The 15,401-nt window shown below is 40.0% G+C and overlaps 1 protein-coding gene across 6 annotated transcripts in view; it reads left to right on the plus strand.

Moving 5' to 3' along the window:
* LOC121304841 (nipped-B-like protein) overlaps positions 1-15,401 on the plus strand; it is a 65,703-nt gene that overhangs the window by 37,685 nt on the left and 12,617 nt on the right. For all 6 annotated transcript variants that reach the window (XM_041236254.1, XM_041236261.1, XM_041236276.1 and 3 more), the window contains 13 exons: positions 141-273; positions 1,008-1,151; positions 2,420-2,506; positions 2,780-3,000; positions 3,522-3,624; positions 3,833-3,931; positions 4,056-4,202; positions 4,778-4,912; positions 5,281-5,379; positions 5,510-5,563; positions 5,777-5,885; positions 7,336-7,472; positions 9,795-9,935. In XM_041236254.1, coding sequence (XP_041092188.1) covers positions 141-273; positions 1,008-1,151; positions 2,420-2,506; positions 2,780-3,000; positions 3,522-3,624; positions 3,833-3,931; positions 4,056-4,202; positions 4,778-4,912; positions 5,281-5,379; positions 5,510-5,563; positions 5,777-5,885; positions 7,336-7,472; positions 9,795-9,935 — 1,609 coding nt within the window. The remainder of the gene's footprint in view (positions 1-140; positions 274-1,007; positions 1,152-2,419; positions 2,507-2,779; positions 3,001-3,521; positions 3,625-3,832; positions 3,932-4,055; positions 4,203-4,777; positions 4,913-5,280; positions 5,380-5,509; positions 5,564-5,776; positions 5,886-7,335; positions 7,473-9,794; positions 9,936-15,401) is intronic.

A 15,401-nucleotide genomic window follows, 5' to 3' on the forward strand; every position in this document is an offset into this window, starting at 1 on the left:
CCAATAGGCTACTACGATGAACTATGTTTTAACATTTTCTTAATATATAAGAGATGCAAGTGTATGGGTATTTATTGGACCCATCCAAAGAACCTTTTATCCAACTGACAAAAACTTTAAACTTGTTGCTTTATTTACAGGTGTGGAAGCAAGCAGGGCGAAGAGGATTACAGGCCGCTGTTTGAGAATTTTGTGCAGGATCTATTATCTACTGTGAACAAGCCAGAGTGGCCAGCTGCTGAGTTATTGCTTAGTCTTCTGGGCAGGCTGCTGGTAAGTTAATTAGATAAACATCACATGACAGGTGGTAATCTGACTAATTACTGTTTACTTTACCTGCTCAGTTTAAAAATGCACCAACACTTGTAGGTAAGGCGTCTGATTTTTGAGTGAATTTTTTTTCCAAATTTGGGTGAATGCTTTTTTAAAAATCATGCAGAATTATTTAACAAAAAAATTGTGTAATCGGGTGGATTTTTTAAATATATAATCAAGAAAGAATAAATATTCAGGTAGAAATCAGGGTTTATTTAGAAAGAAACAAATGCTTAAGCACAAAGTGTTGACATCAAAGTTGTCGTCAACAATTTAAATCCCCAACACATGTATATTTCCACACATTGGGCTTTGCAAACTTTTGACGACATCTCTCTCTCTCTCTCTCTCTCACACACACACATGCACATAAGAAGCTACATATTTCTAATGGGTAAATCAGCTTACCGTCATCAGCACCTGTTCTGCTCTATTGCATTTGAATCACAGACAACTGTGCATGTGTTTATTCATATACAGTATGTGCCTATTTGAGGAGTTTTCAGGTTTAACCCGAATGCAGAAAAAAGCATTTGTGGGGATGATCGAGTTAAATCGGGTAAAACCTGAACATCAGACGCCCTACTTGTAGGTTGTGTTTAATGTGTTGAATATAATTTAATGTTGTTTTGTTTTAGAAATTGCAAATAAATTATTAGCCTGGTTTTAAACATTGCTTCTATTTTCTCCAGGTGCACCAGTTCAGTAACAAGCAAACAGAGATGGCCCTGAGAGTGGCATCCCTTGATTATCTTGGTACAGTTGCAGCAAGGCTCAGGAAGGATGCTGTGACAAGTAAAATGGATCAGAGCACCATAGATCGAATACTGAAAGAGGTACATTTTAATATGCATGTATTGCATTTTCAAATGACTGATGCAGTGTGTACATTTTAACTATGGTTTACAATGTTTTAATGGTTTAAAATGGGTTTAAGTTGCATTGTATTCCTCAGCCATTTAGAATTCTTCTGGTCATTTTTCCAATACTGTTGTCCGATGCATCAAAGACATATTCAAATAAATACAAGCAGCACAACCTTTACAGCTTAACATTTATTTAGCATTATGTATAATTTGGCATGATCTTTGGGTCCTGACCAAATCCTCATTGAAATGAAAGGTGTGATAACCTCTCAATTCAGAACCTATTGTGGAATCTTCTGCCTGAAATCAATTTAAATCTGATTGTGCAATCCTGCACCAGGTGGTGTGATATTTTTTCTAAGTTTAACATTAGTATATAAAAAAAATGTTACTTATATACTCACATGCCCCTCTGGCACCATTCTGAATTGTGCAGGAGCTATCTCTTGAATGAAAGTTTGCGCTTATCTGAAAATCTGAACGTTTACCAAAACACAAAGAGCTCACTGAAAAATTCTAAATCACAAGGCAAAATTTCAGACATTCTAAAAAGATGTCTACATAAAAGCAACACAGAAAACCACAGCAGTGTTTGAGTCCTCATTCATGCACAGGTAAACTAGGAACAAGTGAACGGCATTCTGTGGGAATGGTTTAAACAAGCTTGTGCTAATAACATATCATTTGTTGAGATATTGTTGTTTAAAGTTTGCTACGGCATTATTATGTTATACTTTTTTATATTAACTCTGTAATCCAGCACACTGTCTAATCCGGCATAATTATCAAGCAATGCTGTATTGTACAAATTTTACTGTAGTTACTTTGGAGTTGGTTTGAAGTCAGATTCCTAGATTTGCACTTTCTTTTAGTTTTGTGTCTGAGAGATGTCTGCTTGGTGTTAACAATAGTTTTTTTTTTATTGCACATGACAAAAATCATACAGGTGTATTAAGTTTTACATCGAAAAGGGTGTAAAAACTGTGTAAGGCTTTGTAACAGTTGGGCTCAGATGTGCACAGTGGTTTATCATGGAAAAGAATATGGACATTTTAAAACCATTTTAAAAAGTCTCTTAGGGAATTAACACTTAAAGACCAGTAAGTCACTACACTTTTTAATCTTGAAAGAAAAAAAGCCCTTTAAACCTACAAATGGGGGGTTAGAATTTAAAATGCTCTCCTACCCTACTTGATTCTATGATCACACTATTGTCTCTAACTCCTTCTGTAATGCAGTCACCGGGAACCGATGAGATACAACAGTTACAGAAGGCCTTGCTAGATTACCTGGATATAAATGCAGAAACTGATCCATCTTTGGCTGTACGTATTTTGCCATCTGTTGCTTTTTTTTATTGAATCTTAAACATTGATTAATTTGACTATTGTTGCACATGCAAGTATAAAATGTATACTTCAATTTTTTATTTTTTTATATTTACTTATTATTGTTCTTAACAGGCAGACTTTTGTTTGGTAATACTTAGCATTAGTCATTAGTGTACATTTTTGTTTGTGGTAAAGTTAGAGAACAGCAGTTTAGAATTTAAAAAAAAATTATTATCTGTGTATTTCAACATTTTTGTCTCATTTTAGTTTTCCCGGAAGTTCTACATTGCACAGTGGTTCAGGGACACTACAACTGAGACAGAAAAGGCAATGAGGTCACAGAACCAAAAAGATGAGGATTCGTCCGAGGGGCCTCATCATGCAAGAGACATAGAAACAACAGGAGATATCATGCAAAAAGCAGAGGCTCGGAAGAAGTGTCTTCGATCCATCATTAAAACTACACCATCTAAGTTTAGCACGTTAAAGTATGTTTGTTACGTCAAAGTTATTATAAATTATTGTTTTGCCTCAATTTCATCCTATTCATTAAACATAGGTCAATTTGTTAGCTACATTTCTGGTCAAAACAAAACATTTACGTGTAGGTCAAGTAAAATATGGTTCCAATAAGTTAATTGATTGGTGTGTCATTTTTATCAACCAAAGATCCTATTTTTCTAAGTTTTGTTGGTGTTCTCAAAACATCTGTGTGGATTACCATTATTTTACCACAAACCCATAATTTGTCAAATGTTTTGTGGTGAAAATAAAGAATATAACAATGGTAAACAGTAAACACCAACATTTAAGAATGTAATTAGTGTCTTTGAGACTTGAAGCATTCCCATTCCCTGATCTTTGTTAAAGGCTTGACATTGTATTAAGACTTGGAAATTTACAATCATGTAAAGTGAATGCCAAAGCATGAGCCAAAAGCACAATCACTTTATTGACTCTTGCTTCATTCTTGAATGTATCTTTGTAATTGTTTGACATGTGTTTACAGAATGAATTCTGATTCCGTGGACTATGAGGATTCCTGCCTGATTGTCCGATATTTGGCCTCTATGAGGCCGTTTGCACAGAGCTTCGATATTTATTTAACACAGGTGAGAGATGTTTATTTCCTAGTAGAAATAATGTATAAATAAAACTGAATGCACTAGTCATTAATGGTTTAATGTAATGCTTGAGGTGGATATCTTTTTGTGCACCGCATTGTCTGTCTTCAGTTATTCCTGTTGTGCTGCTTTTCATCAGAACATGTGATCAAATTTTTTTTATCAATTATGTACTGTTGTATTGTGCACTTTTTAGATTCTTCGTGTTCTGGGAGAGAATGCAATTGCTGTTCGAACTAAAGCCATGAAATGTCTGTCTGAGGTTGTTGCTGTGGACCCTAGCATTCTGGCCAGGGTACGTGTCTTAATAAATAAAGTCTGTAATGTTCATGCCATTATCCTTCTAGAAACAATATAGAGAAAGTACTGCATACGGTAACGGACTGATCTTATTTTATTGTATTTTATTTTTTTTACAGCTTGACATGCAGCGTGGTGTTCATGGACGGTTAATGGATAACTCCACAAGTGTGCGAGAAGCAGCAGTGGAGTTACTTGGGCGATTCGTGTTAAGTCGTCCACAGCTTACTGAGCAGTATTATGATATGCTGATAGAGAGAATACTGGTATGTGAGTTTTATCCCGGTGTTAAGTTGAAGATGTCACAAGACATGCACTTCTCAAAAGTCTAGTTAAATTGAAAGCGAGTCCATAAACATGTAAACCCTTTGTGTATTTTGGACTTGGTATTTATTGTAGTATTTTATCTGTCTTTCTAATTTTAATATGTTGATATACAGTGGTGTACAAAATATCAGAGTGAGAGATAATATCACTAAAATAAAATATTCAGTTTCAAAACTAGTAAAAGCTTTTAGTTATACAGAAGATTACAACATGTTCAACTGGATTTGTAATATTACCAAGCCCCCTGAAGTTTCTGAGTGTGGTATGTTAAGGGAAAGTTCACAAAGTGTACGAAAGTTCACTTTAGATAAACTTTCAAAAGCTCAATGTCAACACCTACTGGATTCAAAGAGAATTGCCTTTGTTGTGGTTTTGCTGTGGTTGTTATTTCCAAATGACATCAAAATGTAATAAGCTTACAGGAATTGTTGTCCTAATATTCAAATAGTGTCTATATCTATTGTTTGTTGAATTATTGAACCAATGTAATAATTGTGATCTTTTTCTTTAACAGGACACCGGTATCAGTGTAAGAAAGAGGGTGATAAAGATCCTTCGTGATATCTGCCTTGAACAGCCGACTTTTAGCAAAGTTACAGAGATGTGTGTGAAAATGATTCGCAGAGTGAACGATGAAGAAGGCATTAAGGTATGATTACTTGACAGTAATATTTCCAGATATTGGTAAAATATTCTACAGTTGCTGCACTGACATAAATAAATTAATATAAAGGTCTCTAGGCCAAGAGAGTCCTGCTTCCTGCACTTGTTCATTGGTTCAGTTGAACACAGTTTGGCTCACATGCAAAGAGTAGCATAATGACTAGCTTTTTCCAGTTGTTGGTGCAGCAGTAAATATTAAGTTAACAATTATTGAACATTTTTAAAATGTTCATGTTAAGTACCTAGTTTATTATTTTTTAGTCTTGCCTGTTAAGTTTATAGGTAATGTAGTTGCAATAATTACACCTGCAACAGGTCTGAGAATATGCATTATCCCTTTCCTTCTCTTGACAGAAACTAGTAAATGAAACATTCCAGAAGCTTTGGTTTACTCCCACTCCCAGTCATGATAAGGATGCTATGACCAGAAAAATACTCAACATTACAGATGTGGCAAGTCAAACGTTTTACCCTTGATGTAGCTGTACGGTATAAAACAATCATGTTATTGAAAGTAAATGTTTTGTTCAAATATTTATATATTTGGAGCCTTCAGTCATTGTAAAAATGTGTTTCCTGTCAGGTTGCTGCTTGCAAAGATACTGGTTATGATTGGTTTGAACAGCTTCTTCAGAATGTAAGTATCAGTTCTTCGAATGATGATTTGCTATAACGAATTGTTTTTATATTTCCATGAGACAACGCTTAGTTAGTTATTTTATTATTACTTAATTGTATTTAATTATTATTTAACTGAAGTGAGAGTTGTCATGTGTTTTTTGTGTAATATTTGTCGAGTCTTTTCTAATACTGTGGGTTTTTTTTCTAAACTAGAAATTATTTATTGCAGTTGTTGAAGTCAGAGGAGGATGCCTCTTACAAACCAGCAAAGAAAGCCTGTGTACAGCTTGTAGACAATCTAGTGGAGCACATCCTTAAATATGAAGAATCTCTAGCTGGTATGCAGTTTTTTCTTCCCATCCACTGTAATGCAAAGACTTGTAAAGCCTGATATTTGATACTTTACCTTTTCCTTCATACATGATCCAAAAAATAATTGGACTAAGTGGTGTAGTTTTCTGTCACAAAGTAAATTAACACTAAGAAAATAGACAACACTTTTAATCCAACTGAGTTTTTTTTCTTTCTGTTTTCTAAGTGTTGACAGAGGTGTCTAAATAATCATCAAGGAAGATTGACTTCAATAAGCTCTACTGTGTGGTAGTTGACTGCAACAGGAGTTTACATGTCCTGAGCCTTCGTAGAGGGTACCATTCAAATTAGAAAACAATTGTTCTCATTATTTTCTTTAAAATAAAACTTTAAAACCTAGATTTACCTTGAAAGTAGTAATAATTTGTCGAGTACCCTTCCGCTGAGAAATGTTTTTGGAACTTAATCCTGAATATTCGTAAAGGATCACATACATAAGTAGAGAAACAAACATATTAAACAAATAACTTTGTACTTGTCAGAGTTGCTTATAGTTTATCTGGACACTGCCAAATATCTGAGTGGAGCAATATTAACTGTCTGTGGCTGAGTTTGTTGTTGTTGAAAGCTGCTGAGCTCCAGTCGAGCTGACAGATTGTGATTGGCTGTTTCGGTAGTTGCGGGTACAGGACTGGTTGCATTCGTCGGTGTGAAGTATTGATTAGTTGGATTTGATGTATAATGAAATACATTTGGACCAATTGTCTTTTTGTTTAGCATTTGCTGTCCAATAAATGCAAACTGAGCTTTCATTACAAGAAGTCATAATGAAAAAGCTGTCGTGCAAGTTTGATTCACTGTGTGGTAGAAACCTGTTAGAGCTGGAAGCTGATTGGCTGATGGTACTGAATCATTTTCTAATAAATATGAACACATCTTCTTGACAACTTGTAATTTTCAGGATTTATAGAAAACATTGTTTATGCATTTATGTGGCCAAGACAGAACAGTTGTGACTCAACAAGTATGCAACCATCTCAAAAAGGACCCTGTGATGTGTGTAGTTTGACAGTTAGCTTGAGAATTGGAACTATAGAACAAAAGACAGTAAAAGCCTCTTTGTAGCTGCAGCAACTAGATTGCTTAAATTAATTGGACGAATGTGCAAAGGGTGGAGCAAGATCATCCCAAAAACAGAACTGGATCACAGCCTAAGAAGTATTTACTCTTTTGCGAAACAGTTTATACGCAGACTATTGAAAACAAAATAGTCCACCACTTCAGAGCAAACCTCTGACTGTATACAGGAAGAAAAAACGATTAACATGTCCTTAGAATCTCACTAAACTTGTTTTATTTGAAATAAAATGTGTTACAAATGTGCACCATTTTAACAATGTACAGGATCACTTTCCAGTCCATGGAAACGTAATGAGAACCACATGATATACTGACAACTTTTTCCCTGTTTTTTAGATTCTGAAAACAAAGGAGTGAACTCCAACCGCCTGGTGGCATGTATTACCACTCTGTATTTGTTCAGTAAGATCAGGGCACAGCTTATGGTGAAACATGCAATGACCATGCAGCCATACCTCACCACCAAGTGCAACGTGAGTATGAGATTGCTTTTGGAAAGAAACTGATGTTGAAACAAATGTGACTTTACCAACCAAAAATCATATATGAATATTTGAATTGGTTAAACCAAAACCTCGCTATTACATAACTAAATCAGTTGAGGTGTGTAGTACCAGGCTAAATTAAAAAGTAAAAAGCGTAAGTTTTTTGGTGATGCATAGCAAATAATCCTGTTTATACAAATTAAATGATCCTTGAAAAAAAGTTTAATAAGAGATGGTCCATGCAAGGCTTGACCTGACAAATCCACAGAACTTTTTAATGTACAGCTATGGCCAAAAGTTTTGCATCACTCTAGAATGATCTAATTTTGCTTCATAAAGTTGAATGAAACCCCCTGAATAATGTTACGTTAACATATTAAATTACATCCTGAGGATGAGATGTTAAATCAGTGTCCTATTGTAAGCGACTCTGCATATAATGCACAGTTCACAGCCTACCTCTGTAAAGCGCTTTGTGATGGTGGTCCACTATGAAAAGTGCTATATAAAAATAAAGATATTATATATTATATACCGCTGTGTAGTTTTCCACATACTGTATTACTTTGATTTTAAGACACAAACCAAATTTCCCACCATCAGCTTGAGGAAAAATCAAATAAAGATGCATTTACTCATATAAGAAAATAAGTATGGAGGCAGTTTGTAGCCATCTGCTATCACACAGAGCATTACAGTTATGCGCTGCTTCTCATTTCCCGTTGTGATTACTCCTGTTTTTCTCCCCTTTTGTGAACTGTGGTATTGCTTGGCAAGTAGAACAATATGGGGGTCTGATTTAGAACTGAGCCTAGTAACAACGGTGAAACCCTGACTTCCTCAGGAAGCTAATGGCGCTTTGTGACAGGGAGGACCCTGCGCTGCTGCTTAGTAAACAAGGAAGGCTTGCCCGGAGTTGAGCTGATCAGGAGGTCCTGATTGGCTGGGGGGTGTGCCCGGGGAGCCTACGTCTGTTTAAGAATGCAGCAGGGCTAGTTCGAGGCTACTGCACCGCTGCCATAGCTACACAGACGGGCGGTATGCAAAAGCTTGCTTTGTTTGCATCGAGGAGGAGCGCATTCGCTCCGCAGAATAACTGTTTGCTGTTTCTGTACTCTGGCAATCGCATCTTTTTTTGCCTATTTTTAATACACGCATCACAATACTGCTATTTTTTAGAAGAAAAAATTGGTTTTAAAAGGCGTCTTAAATTCAAAGGAATACTGGTAAATTAAAAAATGTGATATTTCGAAATCTAACATGAAAACATGATTTCCGAAAAGACGTCCCAACTCCTGACTTGTTACTCAATTGAAATAATCAAAAGGTGACAACTAGAAGTGGTAACAAGTAGATTCAAACTATATAAGCATGATTTTTACATAGATTTCATAAGTTCAGAGCAAGCTACGGAGAAGAGCCATACCTCGTCAGAAGCACGCTCAGCAATCATTGCACTTCATAAGGAAGGTTTTAGCAGATGTCAGATAGTCAACAGAGGTTATGCTAGCCAAAGCACAGTGTCTAGGATCATCCAGAAATATAAGAAGACTGGAAGCTGTAAAGCTGCCCTCAGGCTTGGACACCCAAAGGTCAGCACTGCTGGCCAGGATCGGCACCTATGCGCTCAAGTTTTACCCAAGGGTACAGCTATGAACAAGGACTGCTACCTGAAAACACTCCAAGACCACCTCCTTCCTACTGTTTGGAACCATTTTCTTAACGGTGATTTCTACGTCCAAGATGGAGCCCCTTCCTATCGAGACAAACAAGTGAGGAAACGGTTAGAAGACAACAGTTTCACAGCACTGGAAATTTGCCGAATCTCAGTCCTGTTGAGAATGTTTGGGGTCTGATAGGACAGAAAATCGGAAAGGCAACCATGCAACTGAAACAAACTGGAATCAAGTGTAAAGGCTGCATGGAGGAAACATAACTCCATCCTTCAGTGCCTCATTGAGTCCATGCCTGAGAGGATTAAAGAAGCCTGTACTGCAAATACCAAGTACTACTATTATGGCTTCCGGTAGACTCTTGTGATATTTTGTAGTTTCTTTGATTATATATAGCTGTATATATGAATGTGTGATCATAAAAGGGAAACAGACTCCTTTAGATGCAGTAATAAATCAACATTTCCAGTAAGGTAACTAATCATTTGTTCAAAACCTAAATATGTATTTTCACACCTTAGTTCTCATAATGTTGATGTGCCTTCTACCAAATAGACAGTGGCTGAAGTTTCAGATCCATGAATTCTCAGTTCAAGTTTTATGCTGTGATGTGAATACATACTTTTTATTATTACAGACTCAGAGTGATTTCCTGGTCATCTGTAATGTTGCAAAGATTTTGGAACTGGTAGTGCCATTGATGGAGCATCCCAGTGAAACTTTCCTTGCTACTATTGAGGAAGATCTCATGAAACTCATCATTAAATATGGCATGACAGTAAGTGACTCCGAAACACATTTTGTCGACACTCTTAAATAATGAGTATCTAGTGTTGGTTTATATGTATTATCATTTCTGCTGTCTCAAACTTTTTTTTTTGGTAAGATGTTTAATTGTTACTGTTATGGTGTACTATAGGTTCCAAAAAGTCCCTGCTATGGCAGTAAACTTGCAGCACCTCGAGCCACATCACAGTATATGGCGGTTATTGTGCAGTGCAGCTTTAAGTGTAAAACCAATACTTTTTTTCCTAGCAGGTTGCGCCAGAGTACTTTTACAACTATAATATGCTGTATACAGTTAAATAACACGGTGTTCCCTTTCAAGTACAAAATGTAACCATTACTGAATGGGTATTTACCTCCTAAAGACCCGAAACCTGAAAATAAGGTATATCAAAGCTGCTCAGCCGAGCCTGTGGCGCAGTCATGCCCATCCCCGAGGGCATAAAGGACTGCGCGCACAGGTCTATGCCATTTTTCCTTTCAAGAACTGACAGGAGCGCCTATTCAGGTCAGTACTTGTTGTTTTTTCTGCAGTAGATTTTTGCATTTATATGTGTTATTAAAAGTAATTGCTGTATTCGTTTTACTAATTGAGCATATTTGTGCACTACAGCCTGCTGTGGCCTTGTGCCTTGCATGAAGCCAGTGGCTTGAGTCGCTCCTTCCCAGGGATCAAACAATGTAAGTCGGCCAAATTTACGAGATGGATCACAGAGCCTAAGCATAGGCCTGTCTGCAACGTGTCCTGCGGCACAAGTGTACTGAGAACAGCTGCTGGGTTCGGAGCCAAGAGGCTGCTTCGGTTGTGGTTGCTTCGGTTGTGGTTGCTTTAATCTCTACCACAGCATCTTGATCGGTGGTCTTTTTAACAAGCAAGCTTCCATCAGTCTTGTGTGGGTACAGACTGTGTGGTTTTGTCAGTAGCTTGCACAGGTGGGCATCCCTGTTCAGTGCTACCCGCGGTAACTGCAAACCGGTGGACCCGTACCGGTATCGAGGTCAACAGCCAGATGCTAAAGTCACTGAACCGGTATCGAGCCGACCTGGTGCTAAAGTCATTGAACCGGTACCAATCCTGGTTCCAACCCGGTGCCGACCGATGCTTACATCCGCAGTCCGGTCTTGTTTGGGTCTTTAACAGCACCGTTACTGCCTTTAAGCAGACTGAGGCAACACCTGTACATTGGTACTATACAATGCATTGCTTCTTGCGTAATGCCTGGGTTTTATCCCTGCGAGACATACAAGGCCAGTCTGCCTGTTGAGGACAAGCATGCCAGATGCTCTTCCTGCCTGGGGCCTGAGCACGCAAAGGAGGCACTGGTGAACTACAGTTTCTGTGAGTTTTGTGCACAATTCTCCCACAGCTCTACAGAGCACTCTGCGTCCCTCACTCCTGCACAGCGATCTGCCCCATCACCATCTGTTAGAGAGGTGGCTGTGTCCTCACCCAATTGCTCTGCCAAGGGAGTGCAGACGATACCTTTGGTCCCGCAGTGGATGAGATACTGCAGCGCTCTCGCCACGTGCAAATCCACGAACGAGCTGGTGAGCTTGCTTCCCAAGCAGCCACCTGCAGTTTACAAATCAGTGGCAAACTGGCGTCCTAGGCCCCAACAGCCTCATAGACTGGCACAGCCAGCTACGCATGCTGCCAGAGGAGGTGTTCAGAATCTGCCTGTGTCTGCTCGTTGCAGAGGCTACAATAGGTTCCCCTGCACAGCGCAGACAGAGAAGCCATGCATCAGCCCTAAGAGTTTGCTGCCACAGGCCCGGGTCCCCTTTTCAGGGAGACATCTGCAGTATTGGGGTCAGTGCACCACGGACATCTGGGTGCTTACTACAGTTCGGACCGGCTACTCTCTGCAGTTCAAACGTGGTCTCCCTCCTTTTCGGGGCTTAAATGCAACATCAGTCCCGGACCCACAGGATGCCTCGGTGGTGTCTCATAAGGTAGCAGCTTTGCTGCAAAAACAGTTATTCTCCAGTGGGAGAAGGGTTATATTCCAGCTACTTCCTAGTGCCCAAGCAGGATGGTGGCCTCAGCCCGATCCTCGACCTCAGGCAGGTCAACCTGTACCTGAGCCGACAGAGGCTAAAATTGTAGACGATGCAACAGCTTTTGCAGTCAATCAGGCCAGGCGACTGGTTCACTACGTTGGACCTCAAAGACGCCTATTTCCACATCTCCATAAAACCAGCACACAGGAATTATCTGTGGTTCGCATTTCAGGGAAAAGCATACGAGTTATGGGTCTTGCCATTTAGTGTCTCTCTAGCTTCCTGTGCCATTTTTGAAGTGCATGGAAGCCATCCTGGCCACATTTGAGACTCAAAGGCATCAGAGTGCTCATTTATTTGGACGACTGGTTCATTTGTGCCCAGTCTCCAGCACAGGCAGACGCCCACATGGAAGTTGTCACTGGCCACCTTCAACAGTTGGGCCTTATGGTGAATCATGCGAAAAGCCAGATGACGCCTTCTCAGACAACCTCCTATCTAGGAGTGTGCTTGGACTCCAGATCCATGCTGTCCACTCTGTCAGACTGAAGAGTGCAGAGAATAGTCGCCTTTAGAGCTATTTCAGCTCAACAGAGCGCTCACAGTAGTGATGTTCCAGAAACTTCTGAGCTTGATGGCAGCAGCTTCTCAGACCCTTCCTTTGGGTCTCCTGCGCATGCGCCCTCTGCAGGCCTAGTTCAACAGGGTCTTTCAGCCTGCGTTGAACCGCGACCGCCTACTGACAGTGCCTCACCACTGTCTAAAGGCACCAGAAGGGAGAGGTCATCACCACGGATACATCTGCCATCCCAGTCTCCATCTTGTGGCCTGCAATCTTTCGCTCTGGGCACACAAGAACTGCCTCTCACTGCGGTCAGTGCACCTGTCTGGTGTGACAAACTGAGCGGCAAACCTTCTCTCAAGGGGAATTCCCGGCACCTCAGTGGGGGCTTCACCCTATGTGGTGAGCCTCATTTGGGAGAGATTCGGGAAAACAGAGATTGATCTCTGCCTCCCAGGAATCGACCCAATGTCCTCTTCTGGTTCTCCCTAACAGACGGGGACCCGCTGGCAATAGATGAATTGGCACACCAGTGGCCAAGGTACTCTTAGTAGGCCCAGGAGGCTGTAGTTTACAGCCCTGATGCAGCTCCTGAGCGGCCAACTGTGGAGACTGCCCAAATGCTGCATCTTGTTCAGTCAGGCGCGGAGGACCTTATGGCATCCCGACCCATCGAGCCTGCAGCTCAGGGTCTGACTCCTGAACGGCAGAATTTGAGCCATCTGGGTCTGTCCAGTGGGGTTAATGACACCCTGCAAAGTGCCAGAGCAGCGTTTACACGTTCCCAGTATGGGTACAAGTGGGGCATCTTTCAGACGAGGTCCCTGACTCTGGGGTTCGACCTCATGAACTGTCCCATGGTAGTTATACTACAATTTTTGCAGGACCTGTTTGACGAGGGGAAATCAACCTCTACATTAATGGTCTATCTGGCAGCTGTTTCAAATTACCATGTCAAAATTGACTTGGTCTCTCCTGGAGCTCACTTTCTGGCAGGGCAATTTTTGAAAGCTCAGTGGCTTTGTCTGCTTATGAAGGATGTTATTCCTTGCTGGAGGCATACATTGGTGCTTGATGCACTCATGATGTCTCCATTGGAGCCCATGCATTCAGCTTGGCTGACATTTTTGTTTCTCAAAGTGGCTTTTCTTTTTTTGCAGAAGCTAAGACAAAGCTTATGCTCCGTACCAATCCTGCTTTTTTGCCAAAGACTATCTCTGCATTTCATGTAAACCAGTCTATGGAATTAGAGGCTTTACATCCACCTCCTTTCTAGTCTGGTAGAGTGTGGCAGCTCCATACGCTGTCCAGTGCGGGCTTTAGCGTATTATGTTGACAGGACAGGAGAGTTTTTTGTCTGCTATGGGGCGAAGTCCAATGGCTAAGCAGTGGCTGTCCATATGGATAGCAGACACAGTCAGGACTGCCTTTGAGCGAGCCAACTTGCCCCCTCCTTTAAAAGCTCATTGCCCATTCCACCAAGGGCATGGCAACTTCTTGGGCTTTATTCCAGGGTGCATGTGTCGGGGACATTTGCGATGCATCAGTGTGGGCTACTCCCCATACCTTTACTTAGGTTCCACAGGCTTAATGTTGTGCATCCTGAGAACCCTGGCTAATGTTAAGGGCGTCTTCTCAGTCGACCCTTACAACACAGACATAGAGGAGAGTTTTTCTCTCAATTTTTTTAGCCCTAGCTACTTGTTACTGGATTTCCAAATGGTAATGCAAAAGGCCGCTTCTGCTTAGCATTGTAGCATTCCGGTCGTGCGGCAGTCTTGCCCTTGCGACGGCTTGGGTATAATGACATATTCGGTAATGGTTACATTTTGTACTTAAAAGGGAACGCTAGCAGAGGTCGCGCTAACTTTTCTGTTCATTCTTTCCTGAAACACACGTTCCCAAAATTTTGCGTCCCATCCCATACTAAACTATTGTTAACACAAAGGCTAATAAACTCCAGGGATGTGCATTTTGGTACATTTTAATGCACATTTAAACTCTATGCCATATAGCAGTTTGATATACATATGAGCACAGACACACTTTTTCTTTGTTATATACGAACAGTAGATCGTTCACATGACGAGACAAAGTTCTAATCATTGTTTGTTGCCTTCATCTGTGTGTGTTTTCATATTTTTCTGCAATCCAGTAACAGCAACAGCATCACCGTGTCTGTCTTAAGCGGAGAATCTTGAAAATGTTTTTGCACAACAGCTCTTTCTCTCACACACTACAGGAATCGACCCACTGTGCAATCATGATAAACAAGCCACGGATACTTCACCTCCCATTCAAAATTAAGAACGCATTTTTAATTTGCATTTTTCTGCATTACTACTGCTTGCAACTGATTTGGTCACTGTAGTACTCGTACAGTCCGAAGTACGTGGCTGAAATGCAGATGGGTGATCATCATCTTGAGAATCCCGTGAAGATGCTGTCTGCATAGCATTGACTTGCTATCGGTGTACACTCCACACATATTTATACTGAATTAAATTGAGCGACTGCAAAAATGAAATGCAAGTTAAAAGTAGGATTGGGGATGAGCAATTCATGTAATTTCTCAATTGTTTGAAATAAAAGTAGAATTAGGCTCAGGCAAGATATGAAGGCAAAAGCAAATATTGTTGTAATTAACAGCTTAATTAAAACATTAAAACAGTTTGATTGAAATAGAATCAGCTAAATTTGTTTAAAGGGACATTACCTGATTAAAAATAAAACCTGACAACTTCAAGCCCTACTGTGTGTGTGTATTTGACTGTCCTTTTGCTGCATTGTAATAGATTACCGCGAATATGCAGGTCTGCATCCCTTTCCCATTCTGTGTGTCCTGTGAACGCAAGCCAAAATACTTTGCCTTCCAATGGATTTATTTTGCAAATA

The sequence above is a fragment of the Polyodon spathula genome, chromosome 2 (assembly GCF_017654505.1).
Source record: "Polyodon spathula isolate WHYD16114869_AA chromosome 2, ASM1765450v1, whole genome shotgun sequence".
Classification (NCBI taxonomy): domain Eukaryota; kingdom Metazoa; phylum Chordata; class Actinopteri; order Acipenseriformes; family Polyodontidae; genus Polyodon; species Polyodon spathula.